At 47.0% G+C, this 21,170-nt stretch overlaps 12 protein-coding genes and 1 pseudogene across 12 annotated transcripts, besides 1 other annotated feature; 2 read left to right on the top strand and 11 right to left on the bottom strand.

Moving 5' to 3' along the window:
- Nucleotides 1-675: 675 nt before the first annotated feature.
- On the bottom strand, nt 676-2,664 carry TbgDal_X2680 (cysteine peptidase, Clan CA, family C19,putative; the record flags this gene model as incomplete). The annotated part of the gene is made up of 1 exon (XM_011779146.1): nt 676-2,664. The coding sequence occupies one exon, from the start codon at nt 2,662-2,664 to the stop codon at nt 676-678; it is 1,989 nt and encodes a 662-aa protein (XP_011777448.1).
- A 1,048-nt stretch (nt 2,665-3,712) lies between these two features.
- TbgDal_X2670 (hypothetical protein, conserved) lies at nt 3,713-4,729 on the bottom strand (the record flags this gene model as incomplete). Its single annotated transcript, XM_011779145.1, has 1 exon — nt 3,713-4,729. The coding sequence occupies one exon, from the start codon at nt 4,727-4,729 to the stop codon at nt 3,713-3,715; it is 1,017 nt and encodes a 338-aa protein (XP_011777447.1).
- Nucleotides 4,730-5,398: 669 nt separating this feature from the next.
- Nucleotides 5,399-5,770, top strand: TbgDal_X2660 (hypothetical protein, unlikely; the record flags this gene model as incomplete). The annotated part of the gene is made up of 1 exon (XM_011779144.1): nt 5,399-5,770. One exon carries the CDS (start codon nt 5,399-5,401, stop codon nt 5,768-5,770), a length of 372 nt encoding a protein of 123 aa, XP_011777446.1.
- A 1,524-nt stretch (nt 5,771-7,294) lies between these two features.
- On the bottom strand, nt 7,295-8,122 carry TbgDal_X2640 (hypothetical protein, conserved; the record flags this gene model as incomplete). The annotated part of the gene is made up of 1 exon (XM_011779143.1): nt 7,295-8,122. One exon carries the CDS (start codon nt 8,120-8,122, stop codon nt 7,295-7,297), a length of 828 nt encoding a protein of 275 aa, XP_011777445.1.
- Nucleotides 8,123-8,708: 586 nt separating this feature from the next.
- TbgDal_X2630 (hypothetical protein, conserved) lies at nt 8,709-10,133 on the bottom strand (the record flags this gene model as incomplete). The annotated part of the gene is made up of 1 exon (XM_011779142.1): nt 8,709-10,133. One exon carries the CDS (start codon nt 10,131-10,133, stop codon nt 8,709-8,711), a length of 1,425 nt encoding a protein of 474 aa, XP_011777444.1.
- A 209-nt stretch (nt 10,134-10,342) lies between these two features.
- On the bottom strand, nt 10,343-10,534 carry TbgDal_X2620 (hypothetical protein, unlikely; the record flags this gene model as incomplete). The annotated part of the gene is made up of 1 exon (XM_011779141.1): nt 10,343-10,534. The coding sequence occupies one exon, from the start codon at nt 10,532-10,534 to the stop codon at nt 10,343-10,345; it is 192 nt and encodes a 63-aa protein (XP_011777443.1).
- Nucleotides 10,535-11,174: 640 nt separating this feature from the next.
- On the bottom strand, nt 11,175-11,690 carry TbgDal_X2610 (hypothetical protein, conserved; the record flags this gene model as incomplete). Its single annotated transcript, XM_011779140.1, has 1 exon — nt 11,175-11,690. The coding sequence occupies one exon, from the start codon at nt 11,688-11,690 to the stop codon at nt 11,175-11,177; it is 516 nt and encodes a 171-aa protein (XP_011777442.1).
- Nucleotides 11,691-12,531: 841 nt separating this feature from the next.
- TbgDal_X2600 (hypothetical protein, conserved) lies at nt 12,532-13,176 on the bottom strand (the record flags this gene model as incomplete). The annotated part of the gene is made up of 1 exon (XM_011779139.1): nt 12,532-13,176. One exon carries the CDS (start codon nt 13,174-13,176, stop codon nt 12,532-12,534), a length of 645 nt encoding a protein of 214 aa, XP_011777441.1.
- Nucleotides 13,177-13,794: 618 nt separating this feature from the next.
- TbgDal_X2590 lies at nt 13,795-14,991 on the bottom strand (annotated as a pseudogene).
- Nucleotides 13,795-14,991: a sequence feature.
- A 639-nt stretch (nt 14,992-15,630) lies between these two features.
- TbgDal_X2580 (hypothetical protein, conserved) lies at nt 15,631-18,360 on the bottom strand (the record flags this gene model as incomplete). Its single annotated transcript, XM_011779138.1, has 1 exon — nt 15,631-18,360. The coding sequence occupies one exon, from the start codon at nt 18,358-18,360 to the stop codon at nt 15,631-15,633; it is 2,730 nt and encodes a 909-aa protein (XP_011777440.1).
- Nucleotides 18,361-18,520: 160 nt separating this feature from the next.
- TbgDal_X2570 (hypothetical protein, conserved) lies at nt 18,521-19,105 on the bottom strand (the record flags this gene model as incomplete). Its single annotated transcript, XM_011779137.1, has 1 exon — nt 18,521-19,105. One exon carries the CDS (start codon nt 19,103-19,105, stop codon nt 18,521-18,523), a length of 585 nt encoding a protein of 194 aa, XP_011777439.1.
- Nucleotides 19,106-19,121: 16 nt separating this feature from the next.
- On the top strand, nt 19,122-19,433 carry TbgDal_X2560 (hypothetical protein, unlikely; the record flags this gene model as incomplete). Its single annotated transcript, XM_011779136.1, has 1 exon — nt 19,122-19,433. One exon carries the CDS (start codon nt 19,122-19,124, stop codon nt 19,431-19,433), a length of 312 nt encoding a protein of 103 aa, XP_011777438.1.
- Nucleotides 19,434-19,659: 226 nt separating this feature from the next.
- TbgDal_X2550 (elongation factor 1-alpha, putative) lies at nt 19,660-21,008 on the bottom strand (the record flags this gene model as incomplete). Its single annotated transcript, XM_011779135.1, is given in 2 exon segments — nt 19,660-20,409; nt 20,409-21,008. Coding segments are annotated over 2 exon segments (1,350 nt in total).
- Nucleotides 21,009-21,170: the final 162 nt, after the last annotated feature.

Below are 21,170 nucleotides of genomic sequence, written 5' to 3'. Positions count from 1 at the left end.
CACACACAACTGCTGCATGCCGTGCGTCGAAATCAAATAGAGAGATAAATAAATAAGGGAAAATTTAAAATATCACATGAATGCGTAGAACTTCACTCGCTTGAGGAAACGCTCGGCAGCAGCACAAAAGCACTGACGCAAATCCCCACCCATTTCCTCGCCCTTATGTTCATTACTTACTTAATTACTGCGTGAAGGTGCGTCGGAGCAGCAGCACTGTTGGCCTTAACTCTATAAAAAAGAAAAAAGAAAAAATACGACCAGTAGGCGCAGCAGATTTTCGAACGATTCTAACGGATGACAAGAAGTGAAGAGAAGAAAAGAATGAGGCTACAAAATGTCATGAAAGTACCCGTGCACTGACACACTCAAGAACAACAACAACAAAACCGGAAAGTACTCATGGAAACGAAAGAGGATAAGCGGTGGAGGTAAATGAAAAGAAAATAAGAAGACATCGAGCGACAACTGCAAAAAACTAATAATACAACTTCCCGCTTGCTTTACTTATTCTCTCACTATTATTCTTTTGTTGAGCAACCCATGTTGCACCAATTACTCCACACTAACACTCCTTTATCTGCATGTACGTACATATATATATATATATATGTGTGTGTGTATGTGCTTGGGCGGATGGGGCGGCACTACCCACAAGAAAAAATGTATATATATTTAGGCAACTCGCTCGTACAGAAGCAAATATGCCGTGGTGGTGGTGACAACTTCGCCCAAATCCACTGGCGTGCCCCAGAAACGCTGCATCTCGCGGTCCGTTAGTTCCGTCACGTTGTTGTCATCGAAGCAGCGCCACGCACTTTCATGACGAACACATGTAAAATAATGCCCAGAGCTGAGTCCGCTTCCACGGTGGGCGACGAAACCACTTAAAGCAAAGCGGCCTTTGCAACGCGGCATGACATGCAACTTCTGAAGCAGCCGAAAATGTGGCTCAGACGTAGTGGTTGTACTATTGATATCACCGCAGCTGGAGCCAATGCAGCTGTTACTACAACCCGCATCATTTGAAGATGCGATCCCTGCTAATGTCGATTGTACGGGAGAAGATGTCAAGGGGCGGCGGAATTCCGGTCCAGAGGTGTCCTCTTCGCAACAAAATGATCCATCACCAGCCGCTTCATTGCACTTTTCTCCACATGGTTCATATTCCACAACATCAATCTCCCGCGGGAGGGCGATGTGCTCGCTTCGTTTTCTCATTTTTCCAGTCTTCTCGTCGTAGTGAAAGCGCTTGAGGTGCACCAACAAAGCATATTCAGGCAGCCGATTAATCCACATGGCACGCCGTGCTGCAACTTTTTTTCCGCACCGCTCACAATTCATTTTGTTTTCTCCATCGAAAACCTCCGTGACGCTCAACTCTTCCACGCACCGACGCAGCGATGAACCCTGCATGACATTCAGGCCAATATCAATGAACGCCTCACGGGTAACGGACACATTCTCGCACTCGCAGCATCCCGTAAGCGATACAAACTGACCAGTTAAAATCTTTTCCAGAGAAGGTGGAGCGCCCCAATCCCAACCAGAAGTGGAGTACAAACTTGTGCCACCAACCCCGTCTGAAAAGTCACTGCTCTTCAACCTCGTCAATGAAGGGAGTTTCATGGCACACACCTCACCCTCGCTAAAGATTCGCGGGAGTTCAAGACAGTCCACCGTTGTGCATGACTCATTTGCTTCCTTCACATCGGATTGTGATCTTTCCGCACCTTTTTTGGTTTCTTTCTGTCGACGAGACCAGAGAGAAGAAAACCATTGTGATGTCTTCGATTCTTTTCCCTCATCCCGCATGAAGAGTGTCCGATTCCTTTCGTCAGACATCAAATGAGACTCAGTCTCAACAAGTTCGTTCAGGAGAAACATGGCAAACTCATGTGCATCGTGTTGATGATTGTTGTTGAACATAGAGTTGAGCTGCCGCACTCTGTTGAGCAAACCCCGCGGTGTCGGGGCACCCTTTTGCCGCTTCTTGTTATTGTTCACTTTATGCATCTTCGCAAAAAGGTCTGCTGTGAGCGCAAGTATGGTGCTACTATCGAACCGCGAACTGCCCTTTTTCTTCTCGTATATCGCATTAAGCTCTAGCATACGCATGCGCAGTGGAGAACAGTGGTAAAGCAACTGCAGCACTGCATTGAAGTAACAGGTGTTACCATAGTTCTCCAATCCCACTGGATAACCACTGATTTCCAAGTATTGCGTCTGAGAGGGTGATGAACGCGTCGGTATGGCGGTGGTCGAGGGAGAACCGAACACACCACCATTTACTGTGGTGGAAGAAGGTGACAGAATGTTGCTTCGGTACAACGACGTTGATGGCGTATTTGGTGTACCCGATAGCGGACCACACTTTTGTGCTACATTCGAAAAGGATTGGCTCCGTGAAGTAGGAAGATGAGGCAAAGCCTGAAATGATGACTCCTGTGCTCGCGATGCGCCCTCATCTTGCCCCTGCTCTCGCTGGACTTTAACTTGAGCAACGCGTGTAGGCAACGTACCTCTTGCGGCACTCGGGAGTGCCTTTGATGGAGTTGGTCGCACATCGCCTCTTCCAAATGAATTTGGAGACTTAGGTGAGACCTTCAAGTCAGCATTCCTCAACTCCCGCTGCGTTTTAACCGTGGAATAACTTCCCCCCATTTCCGTTTTTTAATTTAATTTAAATTAATTTTCTTTTTTTTTTTCGGGGAACTTCTCTCCGGTTGGAAGTATAGTGCGCAAAGCGAATGGAACGGAGAACCAAGAGGTGACTGGTCCTTGTGCGCAGACACCGGTTCAGTAACCAGATCCGATAATAACGTTAATAACAATAACAATCACAATATTACTAATATCGTGCAGTGAAGACAAATTTAATAAATACCGTCAGCAGGTATCCTGGTGAGCTGGAAAACAAATAAAACGAAGTAATTTAGTCACAAAAAAAAAATAACAACTTAAACAAAAAATGAAGACAAAATTCGCACAAGTATGCACGCGCTTCGCCCACGTACAATAACAACTTCCCCTAATAACTCCAATGTAAAAAAATAAAGGTGCGTTTGTTTATGTTGCGAAGCCACTACCAGGGTCTCTTAAGCAGTTTTGATTCCTTTATTTTATTTTTTTTTTCGCCTCCTTCTTTCTTTCTTTCTTTCTTGCACTCCCGCTTTGCCTTCCCCTACAGCAGCCCCTTTTTCGTTGTTATGGTGTGCTCCTAAGATTCCTACGCCTTTTTATGCTACAGCAGTCGTATGGAACAGCCGGAAGGTTGCGTTACACCCCCTTCGTAACGATTGTGACGCAAACCGAAGGAATTAGAGCAAAGAAATAAAAAAGGGGGAGAAAACATAGTTAAGAGAAGGATAGAAACAAGAATATGTATGCAACAGGGCAGGGGAGAAAACAGTGATGTGAAATGCATCACTTCATACTTCGTACAACGACAAAATAACAAGGTAAAATATAGAGAGACTACAAAACCAACGGACGATAGAGCAGAGGGGGAGCTTTAATGTTTTTTTCTATATTTATCTGCTGACGGGGAAGAGAATACCCACGCATCTGTATTTCTATTTTCAAGAACCTTACTACAGCCACTACACTTCCTTCAAAATGCCTAATCGCTACACCACTGATGTTTGCTCATACTTCATTGTCCTTTCGTTATTATATATATGCACATACGCATATATGATTTAACGAATCATCATCCTCGCATAACGCTGTGCAGAAGCTGCAAAAAGGTGCAATCAGTTGCATCTACGGGCATAACGGTGGATTCCTTCACCTCCTTGAATTCTACACAAACACTACCCGCATCATTCTTCTGCATCTGAACAATGCCGTACTCCAGGGCTTCGTTGACCATCGCAGGACTTAAGTTGATCTCCCCTATGTCTTTGTTGAGAGGTTCTATTTTCTTGCCGAAGAACCCCTTTTCTAAGTACTGATCATTCTTCAGGATCTCACCATAGATGGCAACTTGCATGGCGTAACGATGAAACCGGCTATTGGGCAAATGTAGGAGACATCCAGTGCACGGTGTTTCGAAGGGACTGAAACGAAAGCTGCTTGCGACAGTGCCGCTTGTTTTCCAATCTCCAATAAGTAATCTACCAGTCCGCTTGTTGCGTGCGATGAGGTCTACCGTCCCCGCTATTCCCCACGGCACGCTAGCAATAACTTGCTCAACGGCTATGATATCATAATTGCACTCAATAGTTTCCACCACACGATCCGCTACCACCATATAAGCCTCCTCCTCTCCATGCAACAGCGTATCAATAAGGTTTTTGCTTCCTCGCGATGCATGTTTCTTCCCATCACTTCCCTCAGACCCTTCGGAGTCACCATCACCTTTCTTGTCCTTTTTCTTCTTTTTGCTGCCTTCTCGGATGTCCTGATGGCGGAACACATCTTCCTTCCTCCGCTTTTTCTTGAGTAACAGTGTCCAGGTTGGGGGTGGAAGGCCGCGCAGTTTACACTCAATGTATTCGTGGATATTTTTCCCCAGAAGCGCCTGCCTATTCCAACTGGCCTTCACCTCCTCTGTCGTCTGACCTGTCTTCTTAGCCACCGCCGCAAGAGCTCGCTTCTCATCAAATGGAAAGTGTTTGTCGAGAAGTTTTGAGACGGAGCGGAGGGCACAGTTGCCGATTTTGTACTGATGCCATTTGCTGTCGAATAAAATGTCAACCCCAGAAGGATGCGGCACACGGCTCATTGATAGTCCGCTCCTCTGTTGGAAATATTACAATTTTCCCTCCCCCCTGTTCTCCGTTGCTTCAAACTGAAAATGATAAATTTTACTGCCGCCAAATACGCCACAGACACACGCGTGGATAATTGATACTGTACCTTACGTGTGTTTTACTATTTTCACAAACTCAAAAACGCGGGAAAAGAAGTTGATTTCCACGCGCGATTGCGCTAACACGTCTGGTGGTATACCGCCCTAAGAGACTTCACACTCCGCTCTTGCTTTCTATGTGAGAATATATGTGCTTTCAATAAGCCTCTTTGTTGCCAGCGGTTGGCAAAGAAGACAAAGAGGCGTATGACTATGATAATAAATTCTATCTAGCCTGTAGCTTCTCTATGATCTGTGTAATGATTAACTGAAAAATGTGCAAACGATCGCTCCCCCTCTTCACCCTTAGAAGGTGGCAATGGCGAGTTAGATGCGTTTGTGTAGGCTGTAAATTTTATTTAATTTTGCTACCTCGTATATCGTGTCCTAATAGCTGAAAAGTAGTATATATATATATATATAATTATTATTACTCGATGAAAAAAGCTGCGCTGCAGCCGTCCAATTCAAGCCGATTCGTCTAGGAACGCGTCACCAAGAAAAACAAGAAGCAAAGAAAAAAAAGAGAAATAGAAGGAGCATATGTTTTTTTTTTTTCGTTGGGGTGGAAACAGAAGAAAAAGGCAATATCCAGCCATGCTCACAGTAGCAATATGCGGATACATGGTGAGACTCAAGGTAGCCCACCATTTTTCTCCTTCACTTTCTTTCCCTGCCCCTTCTTCTCTATTCCCCAATGCGGGGCGACTATTTAAACATCGGAACCTCAATATACATCATTTAAAGATAGAAAGAAAGAAAACAAATGCATGCGAACACATCATGGGTGATGACACAATTTCACAAAATGTAAAGGAAAAGCAAAGAAAACTAGAAATGAGAAAATGCGAACAAACGTTGGAAATGCGGTGTGACGGCACGGTAACCCATCATGTACAAAACGCACATTGTTAACTTGGTCACACCGGCTGAGAGCTCTATGGCATGCGATGCAGGTAAAAGTAAATCCCATTTCAGGCACGTATGTAAATAAATGATTCATTTATTCTCTTCTATTTCCTTCATTCACTCCTTCAGCCAATTCCTTCCTTCCGTCAACCTCCTTTTCTTCCTGCTCTCCCTCCTTTCCCCCCTTTGCTCTTTTGCCCATGTTTGGATTATACATATATACGACAACACCCACATCTGACACACAAATAACTTCCATCTTATACATTTATTATGGGATCATAATGTGAGTGTGTGTGTATGTGTGTGTATGTGCATTTGTACGGAAGGGATTGGTGTAAGTAGTGGTGTTACGGTTATGTCTAATTGCTCCCACACAAGGAGTGGACAACGCTACATACACCAATCCCTTCCGTCCGCTGACTCGTCACAAGTTATTTATTCCTTCTCGGTTTAACTGAGAAGAAATAAAAAAAAAAATAGGTTTCCCATAAAAGCGTTTCATCAACCCTGGGTCTTTTCAGCAGCTTCTCACTCATCTGTCAAACCCCGAACGAAGCAGAACGGGAAGGAAAGGAAAGAATCATGACCGAAAAATAAAAAAGATGGGATACTTAACCATCCTTCCCTTCTGCTCAATTAGTTTCATCATGCATTCATTCATTGCGCGAGTTGTGATGCAGTCATGAAATGAAAAGGTTGAAAAGAGGAGGACAAACGGACTTAAAGAGGAAATAAACCCAACATTTAGAGCAAAATAAAGGGGGGAGAGTTCGCACACGTCTACAAACAGAATTAAAGAAAGATACCTGCTTCAAATAATGTAGAAAAGGATTGAAGAGAAGATGAGAATGAGAAAAATTCGGACGAGAGATCACAATTGCATTACCTGAAACCCTTCAATTCGATTTCCCTCTTCCACCCACAGACATAGGTGTGCACTCAACATCTGACGCGGTCTTTATGTTCGTATTTCCTCTTTCTTTCTTTCTTTCTCTCTATCATCTATTTCAGATGTACAGTTATTTTCTTCTCTCCTTTCTTTTTTTTAAAAAAAATCACTTTTCACTCCTCTACCTCTTCCATGTGATTGCGTGACGCGTTCCACTTCTGTTTCATGCACAGTTACATACCTTCTTTCTTCATTTTTCTTATTTCTGCGTTTGTTTCATTTTCGAAAACAAAACGCTTCTAGATGCCGCACCTTACGAATTTAGTTTATTTTCGTTTGCCTGTAAGTGCGGGTATGAGAACATGCGTATAGGCATGTGTAAAAGTGATAGATTGTGCGTGTAGAGAGAGAAGGAAAAAAAAAGAGGAACAAAAACGAAAACAAACAAACAAACAACCGAAGAAAGAACATAGGAGCAGAAACGCACTCCATAAATAACGGCCACAGCCTACACAACAATGAGGAAGCGCCAAAAATCTCTCCCTCCACGCACACACACACACACAGAAACTCGCACGCGAGCGCATAAACACACACAAAAAAAAAACAGTCTGCGCACCATTTTTATATGTTCCCTTCTAAGCGCCCTCTACTGGTGACGTTTGTTGCTGCTGTTCCTCCTCTTCACCCTGAGCCATTTCCTCATGTGTCTGCTGTTGGGACGGTGGTGCGGCATCTTGAAACTGTGAGTGCTGCACTTGCTGTTGGTACTGTTGCTGTTGGTGAGCCTCCGAATGCGCCTGTTGTTGTTGGTGATGTTGTTGCTGTTGAGGTTCAGGAGGCGCTTGTTTCTGCATGTGTTGCTGCTGTTGCTGTTGTTGCTGTTGCTGTTGCTGCTGCTGTGCAATAGGGAGGAACAACTTAAACTCCGGTGGCAGCTCCTCCTCAGAGTAGAGGCGGTCACTGAAGTACAACCGGCGAACGCGGCAGTTCGCATGAAGTTGCACGCGTAGCGTTTCGAGATAATTCGTACCGTACGCACGCCGCGTGAAGTCCGCTAAGTTGAATTGAATCTGATTCCACCCCTCATCCAAACGCATCGGCATCGTGCAGGTAAACGGCTTCACCCGTGTTGTTGTTTGGTAATTGGAGGCACGGAAGCGACGACGGATGCCCTTGTCATCGAGAATCGTCACCTCGAAAGAGAAATATCTCTTGAGATTCTTGATGATCATCACGAGGAAAGGAAGCTTAATACCAAGTGTTTTCTTGGGATCCACTGGGCAAGTAATGTAACATGTGCTCACATTGTTTCCAACCACCTCGAGGACAGACGATTGAATATCCTCATCGGTAATGCGCTTGACGTGGCCATTACGTACTTTTGTATCCCATATTTGCAGAGGACGGGACCCAATGCTGTAGAGAATGGAAAGAAACCCCGACTGGTAACTGTTGTGGAACATATGTTGGACCTTTTCGAGTGCAAACAAACAAGTATATATTTATTTATCTATTCGTCCTCGTGTATGACACGGACAATGTACTATGTACCTTTTTTTTATACAGTTGTTGTTAATCACCCCTTCAGTCTTATCACTCTTTTTTTTTGTTAAAACGTATTCCTTCCGTAGCTTCAAATCTGTTTGATACCTTCAGATGTCGCCCCTTCTTTGATATACGTGGCGCTTCCCCGATATCTCTCAGAATATACATACATGAAAAAAACGTACACACAAAAAAGGGGGAAAATAGAATGAGCGAAACAAAAAAATAAGATGCATCCGTAGATAATAGTCGAAGCATGAACACGCGTACACTACCAAGCGCAAGAGGAAAAATTCGAAGAGGAACCATGCCTAATATTGCAAAGTGGTCACTTCATGGGGTTTCAGTAATAACAGAATACCATAGAGGAGAGCGAACGGTTTTGTTGTTCGGCGAACAAATGCAGAGACGAGTTACCGCACCTTTGACTATGCACACAACATCATACCTCCATCAGTCCCATAACCTTTTTCTTCCCCTAGTCGTCACAACTGTCGGCGATTATCATTCGATTACTAACGCGCGGACGCATGCAATGAAGTCATCACTTGTGCATCCCAAAGCCTCCAACACTTCAGCAAGGCCGTTGTCTTCCTGAAGCCACTCCACCCAAATGGCAGGGACACATAACGCCGCTGCTGCTGTCAAAACAACGGCAAGATAAATCCTCGCTGGAGACCCCCCACCGCAGGTGAAATCACCGGGTACCGCCGAAGGAAAACTAAGACTTGCGAGGAGGCCTGTGGAGTTCCAAACACCCCACGCACGTTCCAGCGTGGCCTGATCGTACATCAACAACCGTGAGAGTGTTGCTGATGTTTCGCCGGAAAACACATGCCGGACAAAGAGTGTTAGCCGCTGGTGTTGAAGTGCGGGGTCCACGCAAGGGTTTTCGGCACATCCCTCGTCGGCAGCTCGCCCTTCAGACAGTTCCTTTCCTTTCCGAATGCATGCATCCAAGACAGGTTGCATACAACGGACAAACAAGTTTGTAGAACGTCCACCGCCAACGCATGGGAATCTATCGCTTTTCCTCGTGTTGCTATAGCATACGCTAGCAAAAATGGACTTTGTTTTATCCGTCGATACGGTTCCCAGCCAGTCGTAAACCATCAGTGGAATAGGCATTTTCTGCATAGTTCCCTTTCGTGTGTTAAAAGGCCGGACCTCCTGCACACCCCGACTCCATACGGACTGAACCGCCTGAATGCTCTCCAGCAGTTCCCTCAGCTTCACTTTGTGGTCTTTATTTTCTTCATTCCCGACGGAGGGAATAGGCAGGTCAAGTTTCTTTTCTTGACCCTCAACAACCTCCTTTTCTCGTATATCAGGCACCACCGTGGCCTCCGCTCCCGCTAACTGCTGCAACACGGAAAACTGCATGTTTGGAAACAATCCACCGACGGAATTAACTAAACCCTCCCGAGAGTACACTAATGTCCTCGGCACCTTAGCCAGCATCGCGGCAAACTGCTCCGCGCAATCGGGAGAGCAGAAACACCTGGTCATGTCGACGCCACTCAACGCCGTTGCCGCTTCCCTGCCCGCGCAAATCTGTTCGCGATACTTTTCGTACCGACGGAACGCATCGGCAGCGTCACTACCATCATCCTCACCATCCGAGACGGTGTCTTCTTCATCGTTTCTATTCAATATATTTTTTCCCGTCCCTATCGCCTCCTGCTGCAGTTGCCCCTCAACCCTTCCCGCCGCAGCTGGTGGCATAGCTGCGCAGCCCACCATTCCGCAAAGGGCGTTAAAATTGCGTTCCATGACAACATCCCTCAGGGCATTGTCGTCTAGCAAATTGAGCATCCACTCAGCGGTAGGGGAGTCCTGATGAAATGCATCTTTTGTTGCGGAAAGGAACTTTGACACCTCCATAACAGCTCTGTCAATGAGCGCCTCCCATGCGCCACCGCAAGACATGTTGCCCACCGCTTTTCGGCACTATTATGTATAACTAGCCCATCATGCAGCGCGAAAGGAGAAGTTGACAGTGGTGGGTAGATTAGTCAGGCAGTGTTGTGAATAAAAAAAATCAGTCGAAATACGGCAAAGAGAATAGTTGAGTTGTAAAACTAGTAATATACCTATGTACTTGTTGGGGCGCATCTCGCGTTGCCCCCCCCTTTTCATCATGATATTAATAAAAGAGGTTTTTTTTTAAACTCGGCCTCTATCCTTCCGCGCGCCTGTGAAGAGAGAACGGGAGCCGTGTCAAAGCGGAGATCGTCGCGCCGACCCCACGTGAAAGAAAGGTTACAGTGGTGTGTTGAGAGGAAACGAAAAATAAAATAAATAAAGTCAACAAACAAAGTAATGGACATTATGATCGGTGATCGCTGCCTCCAAAGCAGAGTCCTGTATGCAAACCCAACTGAATCGAGAATACAAACGTAGAAGTTGGAGGTAACTCTGAAATGTAGGCACACATAGACAGAAAAGAATGCGATCAGATTGCTCTTGCACTTTTTTCCCCTTAGCACGCTTCTACTGTTTTTCTTTCCTCTGTTTCCACACAACTTAAACCCTCACCTTTCCTCTTGCGTGTATAATACATATGCATACGTGTATACATACATACTATTTGATAATGCTCCCCTCACTGGTAAACCCTTCTTCCTCTGCGTACATTTACTCATCCCTCTCTAATCACCAATACCTTCACAGCGGCATCTGACCAAACAGAGGGATGAAGCATCCTTTACTCTCTCAATCCTCCTTCACTTCACGTTCTGTTCTCTTCACTTGACTTCAATTCTGCCTTTTTCCCACCTCCTTTTCTTTTCCTTTCCTTTCCTTTCGTTCCTTTCCCATCCCTTTCCCTCTCATTTCTCGGCTGTTGCTTAGCAACCTGCAGGTGGCAATCACCAAAGGAAAAATGGAAATGAAAGAGAGCGCAGCTTTAATATGCGCGTCTATTCCCTTCCCTTCAAATACTTCTCAGCTTCTACTTGAACGAGAGAGTCAATGAACTTGATCCGCACAGATGGGTTGTTCGGCCGATTGCACTTCAATACCCTGGAGAGGCTCCTCACTATCACCTTCCCGTATGCACAACCGCCGCCGAGTTATCATCCGCTGCACGAGTCTCTGCTGATGTGGTGTATTGGGGCATATCCCACCGGTTCCGGTTTCACGTGGGCGCTTGCGTTTCTCCGTCTCCATTACCGGAACAACCCCTGATGTGTACTGGTGGAGAAACTGCAGTAAGTGCAGTACAGGAATGGATTGTACACAGGCACTGGAAGTTGCTAACCGGCCCGATGCTCGTTGCTGCTGTGCCTGCTGCCTCTGCAAGTGCCCCACACAGAACTGACGCACATCCTCCGCCACAGATGCCCTCATGAAACTCCGTTCATGCAGCAGTTCGCTGCACCGCCGCTGAAGCTGTTCAATCTCGTTGCGTTGCGACAAAATCACTGCGCCATATTCTTCCATCATCTCCCGCTCCTTCATATGCAGGTACTCTTCCGCATCCATTTCTACGCTACACAAAAGAACTTTGCTCCAACAAAAAATTAATATATACTCACAGAGCTCAAATATACTAACTTCTGACGTAGAGAGGTGCTGCAATCGACAGGTAGTGAACTACCTTGCGTCCCTGACGGTACTTCCCTCTACCAGTTGACCGGTTGGAAAACTTACCTAACCGTGCAGTTGCTCTTGCGCTTCTTCTTTTTGTTTCTTCCTTAATGACAGATAGAGGTGAGAAAAATGCAATGAAGCACATTGAGAGCAATGGAAACTATGCACAATCGTATTAGGGTGAGTTGGTGGGGACGGCTGCAACTGTAAAACCAGCAACGAAGGGAAAGGTTACGAACAACGATGAGGCAGTGAATATATTCCGTCGGCTCCTCCTTCCCAATAAAAAAAAAAAAGCGTACGACTCTTCGCTTTCCCTCTTCATTCCAGCACTCAATCATGAGCGTTTAGTCACACATCTTCATCACACTGGCCATTACAACCTGAAACAGCATTAGAGGAAAGAGGAACCACTCGTCGACCGCCCACCCAGTCACTCTCTCAGGATGATTGAGGGGTAAGTGGAAGCGCAACGTTTTCGCGGTTGCAGTAAGGTGAAATAGAATTAAAGAGAAGAAAAATTGGCAAGAAACGAGGAAATACCGAAACGATCTAACAGTGAGCAAGAGGTCGGAGGTTTCCCACCTGACTCAGCACCAAAACAAACAGGCAAGTAAGATTGATACATGAAGAAGCACACGATGAGCTTTTCTTTGTAACTTAAAGTTGTGCAACAGGCAGAATGAAAGAAGATAGGACAGTCCACCTCCGAACCTTCAATGTGATGGAGGTTTCAAACACTCTCCAGCCCGCGCAGCTGCTCTTCAAGCCCCTCCACCTCCACCACCAACTCCTTCCAGTGTCCAGCGTTAAAGTTGTGCTGCGCATAAAGCCGTTGCGTCCGACGGGACACGAGGAATTGTCGGAAAGATTCAAAACGAGCATCGCTGCTCGTTGCACCGTACCATAAGAAACCCAGACACACTGCACCACGCTCTAACAGGTATGTGATGGGCTCCACGAGGTTCCAGTCAAAGAGAAAGTAGACCCAGTAGAAGAGAACAACATTACGAATTAATATTAGAGCGACAGCTATGGCAATGCAGCGATCGGCATAACGCAATCCCAAGGCGTCGCACCGTGTCTTAACGTCATCTGCTTGACGCAGCTCAGCCCTCTTCACCAGCAGCTGTGGGCGAAGGCGATGCTCACGATAATTTCGCAGACCTTCAATCGTAGAGAGCGCCCGCAACGATAGGTCCACTGCCCCTTCGCAAGGTAGAAAATGTACACTATTGTCTTCTCTACTTTGGCTCCTAATACCGAAGGAAGGGCCCGGTCTTCTCTGTTCCAAAATAACGCACAATGGTGCGACACTGCACAGTTCCCCGATGCACCGAGTGCGGTGTGTATATACGCGTAATACTGTTCCAACCATGAAAGAGCCAACAGAGTTTTCACTTTTTCCGCTGTCAGCACCAGGGCTCCTAGGGCGAAGAGTACCTCCGTCCCTGCAATGATGAAAAAGAATCAAACCAACGCACAGGTAGTTAGTAGGGAGGGAACAAACAACAAAATAAGGGACGACGAGGGAAGAAAAGCCGCATATTCGTGGAATACACACTTGGGAAAAATATATAATATATATGTCGAAATATGTCGACACATGTTTATCTTTATATACAGATGGGGGGAGACGGTAAGTTTGCCGATGCGAAAGATGTAAATAAACTAGTGATTATACCGAGCCAAAAAATATATACAACAGGATTCACCAAAGTGTTTGCTTGTATCCATAACTGAGAGATTTGAACTTAGTTAGACAAACAGTCACTTGGACATTGTGCGTACTAACGAACCGACGGCCAGAGGAAGGAGTCAACAACTACGGCGATCCAAGTCGCATGAAAATTGAGTGAACAAATAAGGGTGGACGGTTAAATCGAACGCGCCCAAGAAAACAATAATTCATCAAGCGTGGACCACTGATCGCTTTCAATGTGAGAAAAAATAAACAAGTAAGCTGAAGTCCTTGAGATTCTTCCTTTGTGACACTTTAATGTCACTCGCCAAATCGTCCAATAAAGTTATAATAGTCAGACTGCTTTACCATTTTGAGGCTGCGCAGTTTCGGAAATGTAAAGGTTGAGCCGATCACGTACACAGCGGGCGCAACTGAGGCAGTTGCGTTCAGCGTCACCTCTAAATCCGCCACTATTACTTTTCCAATTTCTTCAATGAGTCCCTTTTGATCAAAGTATGACGTACCGATAAAGTCACAGTAATCACCCATCGTCTCCAAGTGGGGGCGCTTGAAGGAAGCTATTGTGCGGGTGCGACCTAAGTTTACGTCAGCCTCTGACACATTAATTGGAAGACTCTCAACCGCTAGGTGTAGGAGACCGTCCATCTCATCAGGTGAGCCACGAAGCGTACACCCAATAAGACCGGTAGACGCATACGGACGGTAGAACGCCCTCACGCCCTTCACCGGATTTGCACCGACTGGCGTTGTCCGTTCAACAGTGACTTGATAAATTTCGTACGTTATCAGTGCTAACGCATACTTTTTTACATCCTCGTCGCAACCATAATTTGGTACCGCTATAGCCGCGATCACGTCCTCGTTCATATCCGGTAGAGTTCCCATAACTTTGGCACGGTCCTCATAGATCACTTCATGGCGACCGGGGTGGAACTGTTGGGCTTCGCCTTTATGGGAAAGGGTTGATGCAGGGCTCGCCGCATGGTGCGGAGCTTCGGCACTGTGGGGAAACGGAAGCGCCTCATACGCCGCTAGTAGCGCGTCGTGTTGTACGTTTACTGCGGCGATAGTCACTTTTCTGGGATGAAAATGGGTTGCCTAGTGATTCAAAAGCGCCTTCCCGTCGCAGCGCCCGTTGGCCGCTGTCGATACCATGCGCGGAGAACCAAGTGGTTCCTTGAAGAAGGCAACCGTTTCAACGGCGTCGGTGCAGTACTCTCGTGGGTTCTGCCAACGGAGTTCCTTAAGTTGATTGTCCATGGTATCACGGAACCTCTCCACATCGCTTTCGTGAAAACGTGGGGCCACCACCCCAGTAGCGATCATCTCAAATGGCCGTTCCCACATGTCACGTCGGCCCTCCGCCTTCCAGGTGAGGAATCGCTTACGAACCTCACCATGTCCATAAGCATTACCCGTGGAACGCATTGTGCGGTCCAACTGGAAGAGGGAACTATTCATGTTTGATGTTTGCAGCGCATACTTCATCACGTAACTGAGTCCGGGGCAGGCAAGTGGGTCGTATTTCGGACCAGCATCGACGTATACTGCAACTGCTGTGTGGGCACCGTCAAAATCATGAGAAACAATACGTACGCCGTTTGACGATCTTGATTCCTGTAGTTGGCCGGCGACAACAGGAGAGCGTTCCACAGAAAGGAAACGAAATCCCTGCTATAAAGGTGGCTGCCCAAAGTTATATTGTGAAATGGCTCGGAATGGGGTTGTACGGTACATTTTTTCCAATAATATATGTACTTTCTTTTCCGTTAATTCCTTTCTTCAACTTGCGAAACGATTGACTGGATCCTCACCTGCAAGCAAAACCAACTGCAAACGCTTTGATCAGACTTTCCCCTTCGCAATTTCCCCCACTTTGCTGAACCAAATTTTTTTGCAAGCAAGAGGAAAAAACAAAAAGGTTAGACGGCGGACGCCGCGGGAAGCGTTCCACTGGAACAAAAACATGAGACAATGAGTCCAAATCACCTTCACCAACAGCAACAAGGGACTAACGGAAGTAATGAATGATATTCTGCCCTCTGCAGATTAGATGACAGAATACCACTACGTAAATGAGTAGAAGCAGAAAATCAAATAGCATGAAGAAGCGGTCACAAAGGAAAGTTAGGCTTCGGCAGATACCGACACGCCCTCCATCTCTTCCAAGACAGACCGCACTAACCGTTCAACCACCACCGCCGTGAGAGGTACTTTCTCTCCACAACGTTCATATGCGCAGGTACAGCATTCATTAAGAAGAAATGGCAACCCCTTCAACAGCCGCTCATCGCCACAATCACTTAGCCACTCCTCCAATGAGACAGTTACTTTTAAACTCTGACTGGTCCCAGCAGGTGATGACGATGTCAGTGCCGTGGGGGTGAAAGCATGGAGCAAAAACGTGCAGCTTGTCTGCACGCACTGGAATCCACAGCGCGTAAAGGTCACCCGTCGCACATATTCAACAATACCCTTCACCAGATAAACCGCAATTGCCGCTACAACGGAGGCCGCGCGGAACTCAAGTGGCATCGTCTGAAGTACCGCATTGTTCTGTGACTGCTTTGAGAAAATCCGCTCGACACTGGCTTGTAGGGCATCTTCTTTTTTTCGCGTAAAGCATACCGCCAACCGTGTCGCCCTCGTGGCTCCAGCATTGCGTCCACTACCGGGTGCGCTATATAATAACTGGCTTCCTCCAGCCGTGCTTCCACTTGCGCTGTCGTTTCCGCGATGTTTCTCTGCAGGTGGGGAGGCACATTTGGTGTTGCCGTCGTCAACGCTCGGCACAACACCTTGTTTCAAAAAGTTGTATAGTTCGCCTAACCTCACAACGGTGTTGCGCAGGCACACGGCAATACCTCCATGCTCGGAGGCTGTGCTCGCTGAGGGATCAACTGCGGTTGCTGGGGAAAAGGCAGGCAGCGCAGAGTTGAGGAAAAATTGACCAGAGAGCACAATGCCGCGTCGCAAGAGAGCTCGGGTGAGGCGAGCGTTTTTCTTCTGAAGGTCAATCAACTCAGATCGCCTGGAGGTAACACTTTCAATAATGGCTGAAACGCTTTTCAGATCCGCCGCCACAGCTGCGTTGGCGAGTACAAACCGCGAGAGGCACATATTAAAGCATACCTCCTGTTGTTTTTGTGGATCACTTGCATTATCATCACCCAATTTCGTCTTTTGTGCATCGTTTGTCTCCGTAACATGCGTCTCCAAGTAGTTCACAAACTTGAGTAAGACGCCCAACACGGACTTGTCGACCATCTCGGCATACTTTTCACTATGTTGGTTCATGGCACTGTTGAGGTATGTGACGCCCAGTCCCTTCATTGTTGTTGAGTAGTGCATGAGATGTTTAGCGAGGGTGGTGAAAACCGTTGAGAGATCAGTCTGCACCGTGGCAGGTGAACCTAACAGGCTACTGCCGTCTTTTGCGATAGCATCCACAATGGCAACAAGCAGGTTACCAAGGGGTGTTGTAATTGCCACAATAGTATCCGTCAGGACCGGCTCCACCTCTTCGATAATATACTTGGAGAAAGCAGATTCATCCCTTTGATTGAACAAACTACACAGCTGCTCGCTGCCGGAGTGAAAAATTGCAAGTGAACTTTTCAACTGCGCCAAAGCCTCCTGCAACCGTGGGCGCATGAGGACACCTGCTCTCTCTTCAAGGTGCATTTCAGAAAGACCCGGAATTAGCAGCGCCGCTTCTATTGTGGCATTAAAGCTCCGAACAGCAACGACAAAAGCTTCCCTAACATTTATTTTCAAGACACTCAATATTTCCTCCTCAAACGGGGCCAACGCGCCATCTGTACCTGCATGAGGCGTTATCTCCTTATCTTCACCAAATATTGAGGTAGCTCGCAAGAGACGTAGCTCTCCCACGATCCGACGGATTACCTCTGAGGCGTCAGGATTTTCCATGGAGACACTTAGCACCTCCTCTCGTAAAACACCATACAGATGCATAGCAAGCTCTTTGCATTCCTTGTGAACAATTGCCATCTTTGGAATGTTTGCGTGCTTAGCAATGAAGCTGTCGCCCATTACCCATTTGCGCACGCACTCACTGTGCTCTTTCCGCTCCATGTGGAGCCGCATGGTGTCGGCAAGTCCGACCAAAAACTGAGCCTTCCGGAGCATCCGGTGTTTTGTGATCACCTTCTCAATGCGACTTCGGTGTTCCTGAAGTTTCCCGCTCACGTCCTTCGACACATCGTCAATATTTTCCACATTTCCTGATAGGGCGTGAAGCCTGCCACCCATTTCCGTGACATCAGATCGTATCTCTCGTATCGTGTCGGTTGCCGAAATAAACTTGGAATAGTTGCGGTAAACGAGTTCACGCAGCTCCGTCTCCAGACGGCTGGCGGTACGCGCAAGCCAAGCATCCGTCTCTACAACACCTTTAAGAGACTTAACGCGGAACAGCTCCGTGGTATACTCCCCCACGTCGAAGGAATCGGAGTCCATGTCCAACCCTGGCGGGATACTATTTACTCGTGTGTTCATACTGGCACTGCTGTGATCCGGTTCGCCGCTCTCACGGGTTACGGGTTCATCCTTCGCCGTTAAATTATCGCCGTAGAAGGCACGAAGTTGTTGCCGGATCTGTCTGCGACGCTCCAAGTTGTTTGTTTTCATTCCGCTAACAAACCTAGGAAAACGAACAAAAAGCAAAAATGTTAAAACGCCAATGATACGAACGCACCTGTATGCGCCTTCCCCTCTACCTGTTAGACTTTTGACGAATACACGTCCCTGGATCCACAACGGCAAACACACGCAAGGAAATAAGAGGGTGGAAAAGCGATACCGACAGTGTGAACCAGTTATTCCAGTACACATAATAGAAAAGTGGTGATATACAAAAATAATTCAGAAACAGACGGTAGAAACTCTGAAAACTCCCCATTCAGAAACTCAATTCTACGGCAAGCTAGAAACAAAAAAAAACGTCACAACATCAGTCAGCACCATCACTGCTTTAGAACATTACACCGTCGCGTCATTCACGTTTCGTGACCGAAAGTGGTGTGGGCGTTACTGGTTTGTTACCAACCTTTACCACGGGAGGAGCAGCACTAGCTACAAGCACTCCAGCAACCCGTACCGACGGAGTACCAGCAGTATTGCAACTATTATTATAAGTTTCCGCAGCAGTACGTGACGGTTTTGGCAAACCACCCACGATTATCTCCTGATCATCAACACGTCCAGCAACAACAGCAGGAATAGGGACACTCGAGCCCTTTCCCGACACACTCTGATGACGCCTCACATGATTTTCAACATGGGCACGAGAAACATCGTCACAAATACTACCCAACCAAGAAGGTTCATATGCCTCAACCATAGCATAATAGCATTCCATATTCTCCATGTGCCGTTCACTTATAACATGTTCACCCCAGCTTCTGAGAGAACTACACACAAACAAATCACAATAATCACAATACAACAATCGACCATCGCGTTCATTGTGACGGCGACGATATTGAAGCTGCCGCCGACGCCCTTCTACCGACATCCTACTAAGCCGTCGCCGCCTCTTAATTCGCCTAGCATCATCCAAAGCAAAACTATCACTCATACTATAAAACTAAAAAATGAAAAAAATAAAAAAATTACTAGGTGCACCATTATTTTCACGTTACAGCAGCCAACAGCATTCCTTCAAAAGCACCAACCCAGCTGTGTTACGTTTTTCCGCAGTCATCTACCCACAAATATTTTATCATGATGCATTACGATTGCTTATTACCACTCCTCATTATGTTTCTTTTCCTGTGTTCGTCTCAGCATATTATCTACCTCCGCTCAGAGTCGTGGTATTCTGGTTATTATTGTTATTATTGAGTATTCATTTTCTTTTCCGTAGTTATTCAGTGTTAATTGTTATAGTTTTTTCTTTGCACTAAAATATCATTTTCATTTTCCTATTAATATCATTTAATCTCTTTTCCCATTTCTCTTCCCTTCATACCCCTTACATCCTCTTCTACCTCCTTGGATCCGTCACCACATCATTCAATCCAGCTTAAGACACGCCCTCAAACAGTGACCCCCACCACCGTCATTTATGCAATGTCCCACGCTAAATTGCAATGTGGCCTTCATACGCTGTGACGCGGTAGGGACCATTGTTTATTTCTTCGAAGCCTTCACCGCAGCCTTCGTCACCTTACCACCAGAACCGTCCTTCTTGGTCACGGCCTTGATGATACCGACAGCGACGGTCTGGCGCATGTCACGCACGGCAAAGCGGCCGAGTGGCGCGTAGTCGTTGAAGACCTCCACGCACATAGGCTTCTGCGGCACCATGCGCACGATCGCGGCGTCGCCAGACTTGATAGACTTGGGAGCCTTCTCCAGCTCCTTGCCAGAGCGACGGTCGATCTTCGACTCGATCTCCGCGAACTTGCAGGCAATGTGCGATGTGTGGCAGTCCAGCACGGGCGCATAACCGTTTCCAATCTGTCCGGGGTGGTTCAGGATGATCACCTGTGCCGTGAAGTCGGCGGCCTCCTTTGGGGGGTCGTTCTTGGTGTTACCGCAGACGTTGCCACGGCGGATGTCCTTTACAGAAACGTTCTTCACGTTAAAGCCGACGTTGTCACCGGGGGTCGCCTCAGCGAGCTGCTCGTGGTGCATCTCGATCGATTTCACCTCGGTCGTCACGTTGGCGGGGGCAAACGTCACCACATCACCAGGCTTCATCACGCCGGTCTCCACACGACCAACGGGCACGGTGCCAATACCACCGATCTTGTACACGTCCTGCAGTGGCAGACGCAGGGGCTTGTCGCTCGGACGCACTGGTGGCTCCAGCATGTCTAGTGCCTCCAGGAGCGTTGGACCCTTGTACCATGGCATCTTCTCGGATTTCTCAATCATGTTGTCGCCCTGCCATCCGGAGATGGGGACGAAGCGCACCTTCTCCACGTTGTACCAACCTTCTTGATGTAAGCAGACACCTCCTTCACAATCTCGTCATACCGCTCCTGTCCGTAGTTCACAGTCTTGTCGTCCATCTTGTTGCAGCACACAACCATCTGCTTCACACCCAAAGTGAAGGCCAGCAACGCGTGCTCGCGGGTCTGTCCATCCTTGGAGATACCAGCCTCGAACTCACCCTGCGCAGAGGCAATGATGAGGATGGCTGCGTCGGCTTGCGATGTGCCGGTGATCATGTTCTTGATGAAGTCACGGTGCCCAGGAGCATCAATAATAGTGAAGACAGACTTGGGTGACTCGAATTTCCACAGTGCAATGTCGATCGTGATACCACGTTCGCGCTCAGCCTTCAGCTTGTCCAGCACCCATGCGTACTTGAATGAGGCCTTACCAATGTCGGCAGCTTCTTTCTCGAACTTCTCGATCGTACGTTTGTCAATACCACCGCACTTGTAGATCAAGTGACCCGTTGCAGTGGATTTACCGGCATCGACGTGGCCCACCACCACAAGATTCATGTGCACCTTTTCCTTTCCCATGGCTGTTACTTTACTTTCACGTGAGAGTTAACTTTTAATAAACACTTAAATAGCGAAGACCTAGTAAACAACGTATACGGCAGTACGCACAATAGACGATAACAAAAAACAAGAAGAAAGAAGAGTGGCGCAGTGACATGCATATGGGTATACGTGTCCACA

Source organism: Trypanosoma brucei, chromosome 10 (assembly GCF_000210295.1).
Source record: "Trypanosoma brucei gambiense DAL972 chromosome 10, complete sequence".
Lineage (NCBI taxonomy): Eukaryota > Euglenozoa > Kinetoplastea > Trypanosomatida > Trypanosomatidae > Trypanosoma > Trypanosoma brucei.
This window is presented reverse-complemented; position numbering and strand designations above follow the sequence as displayed.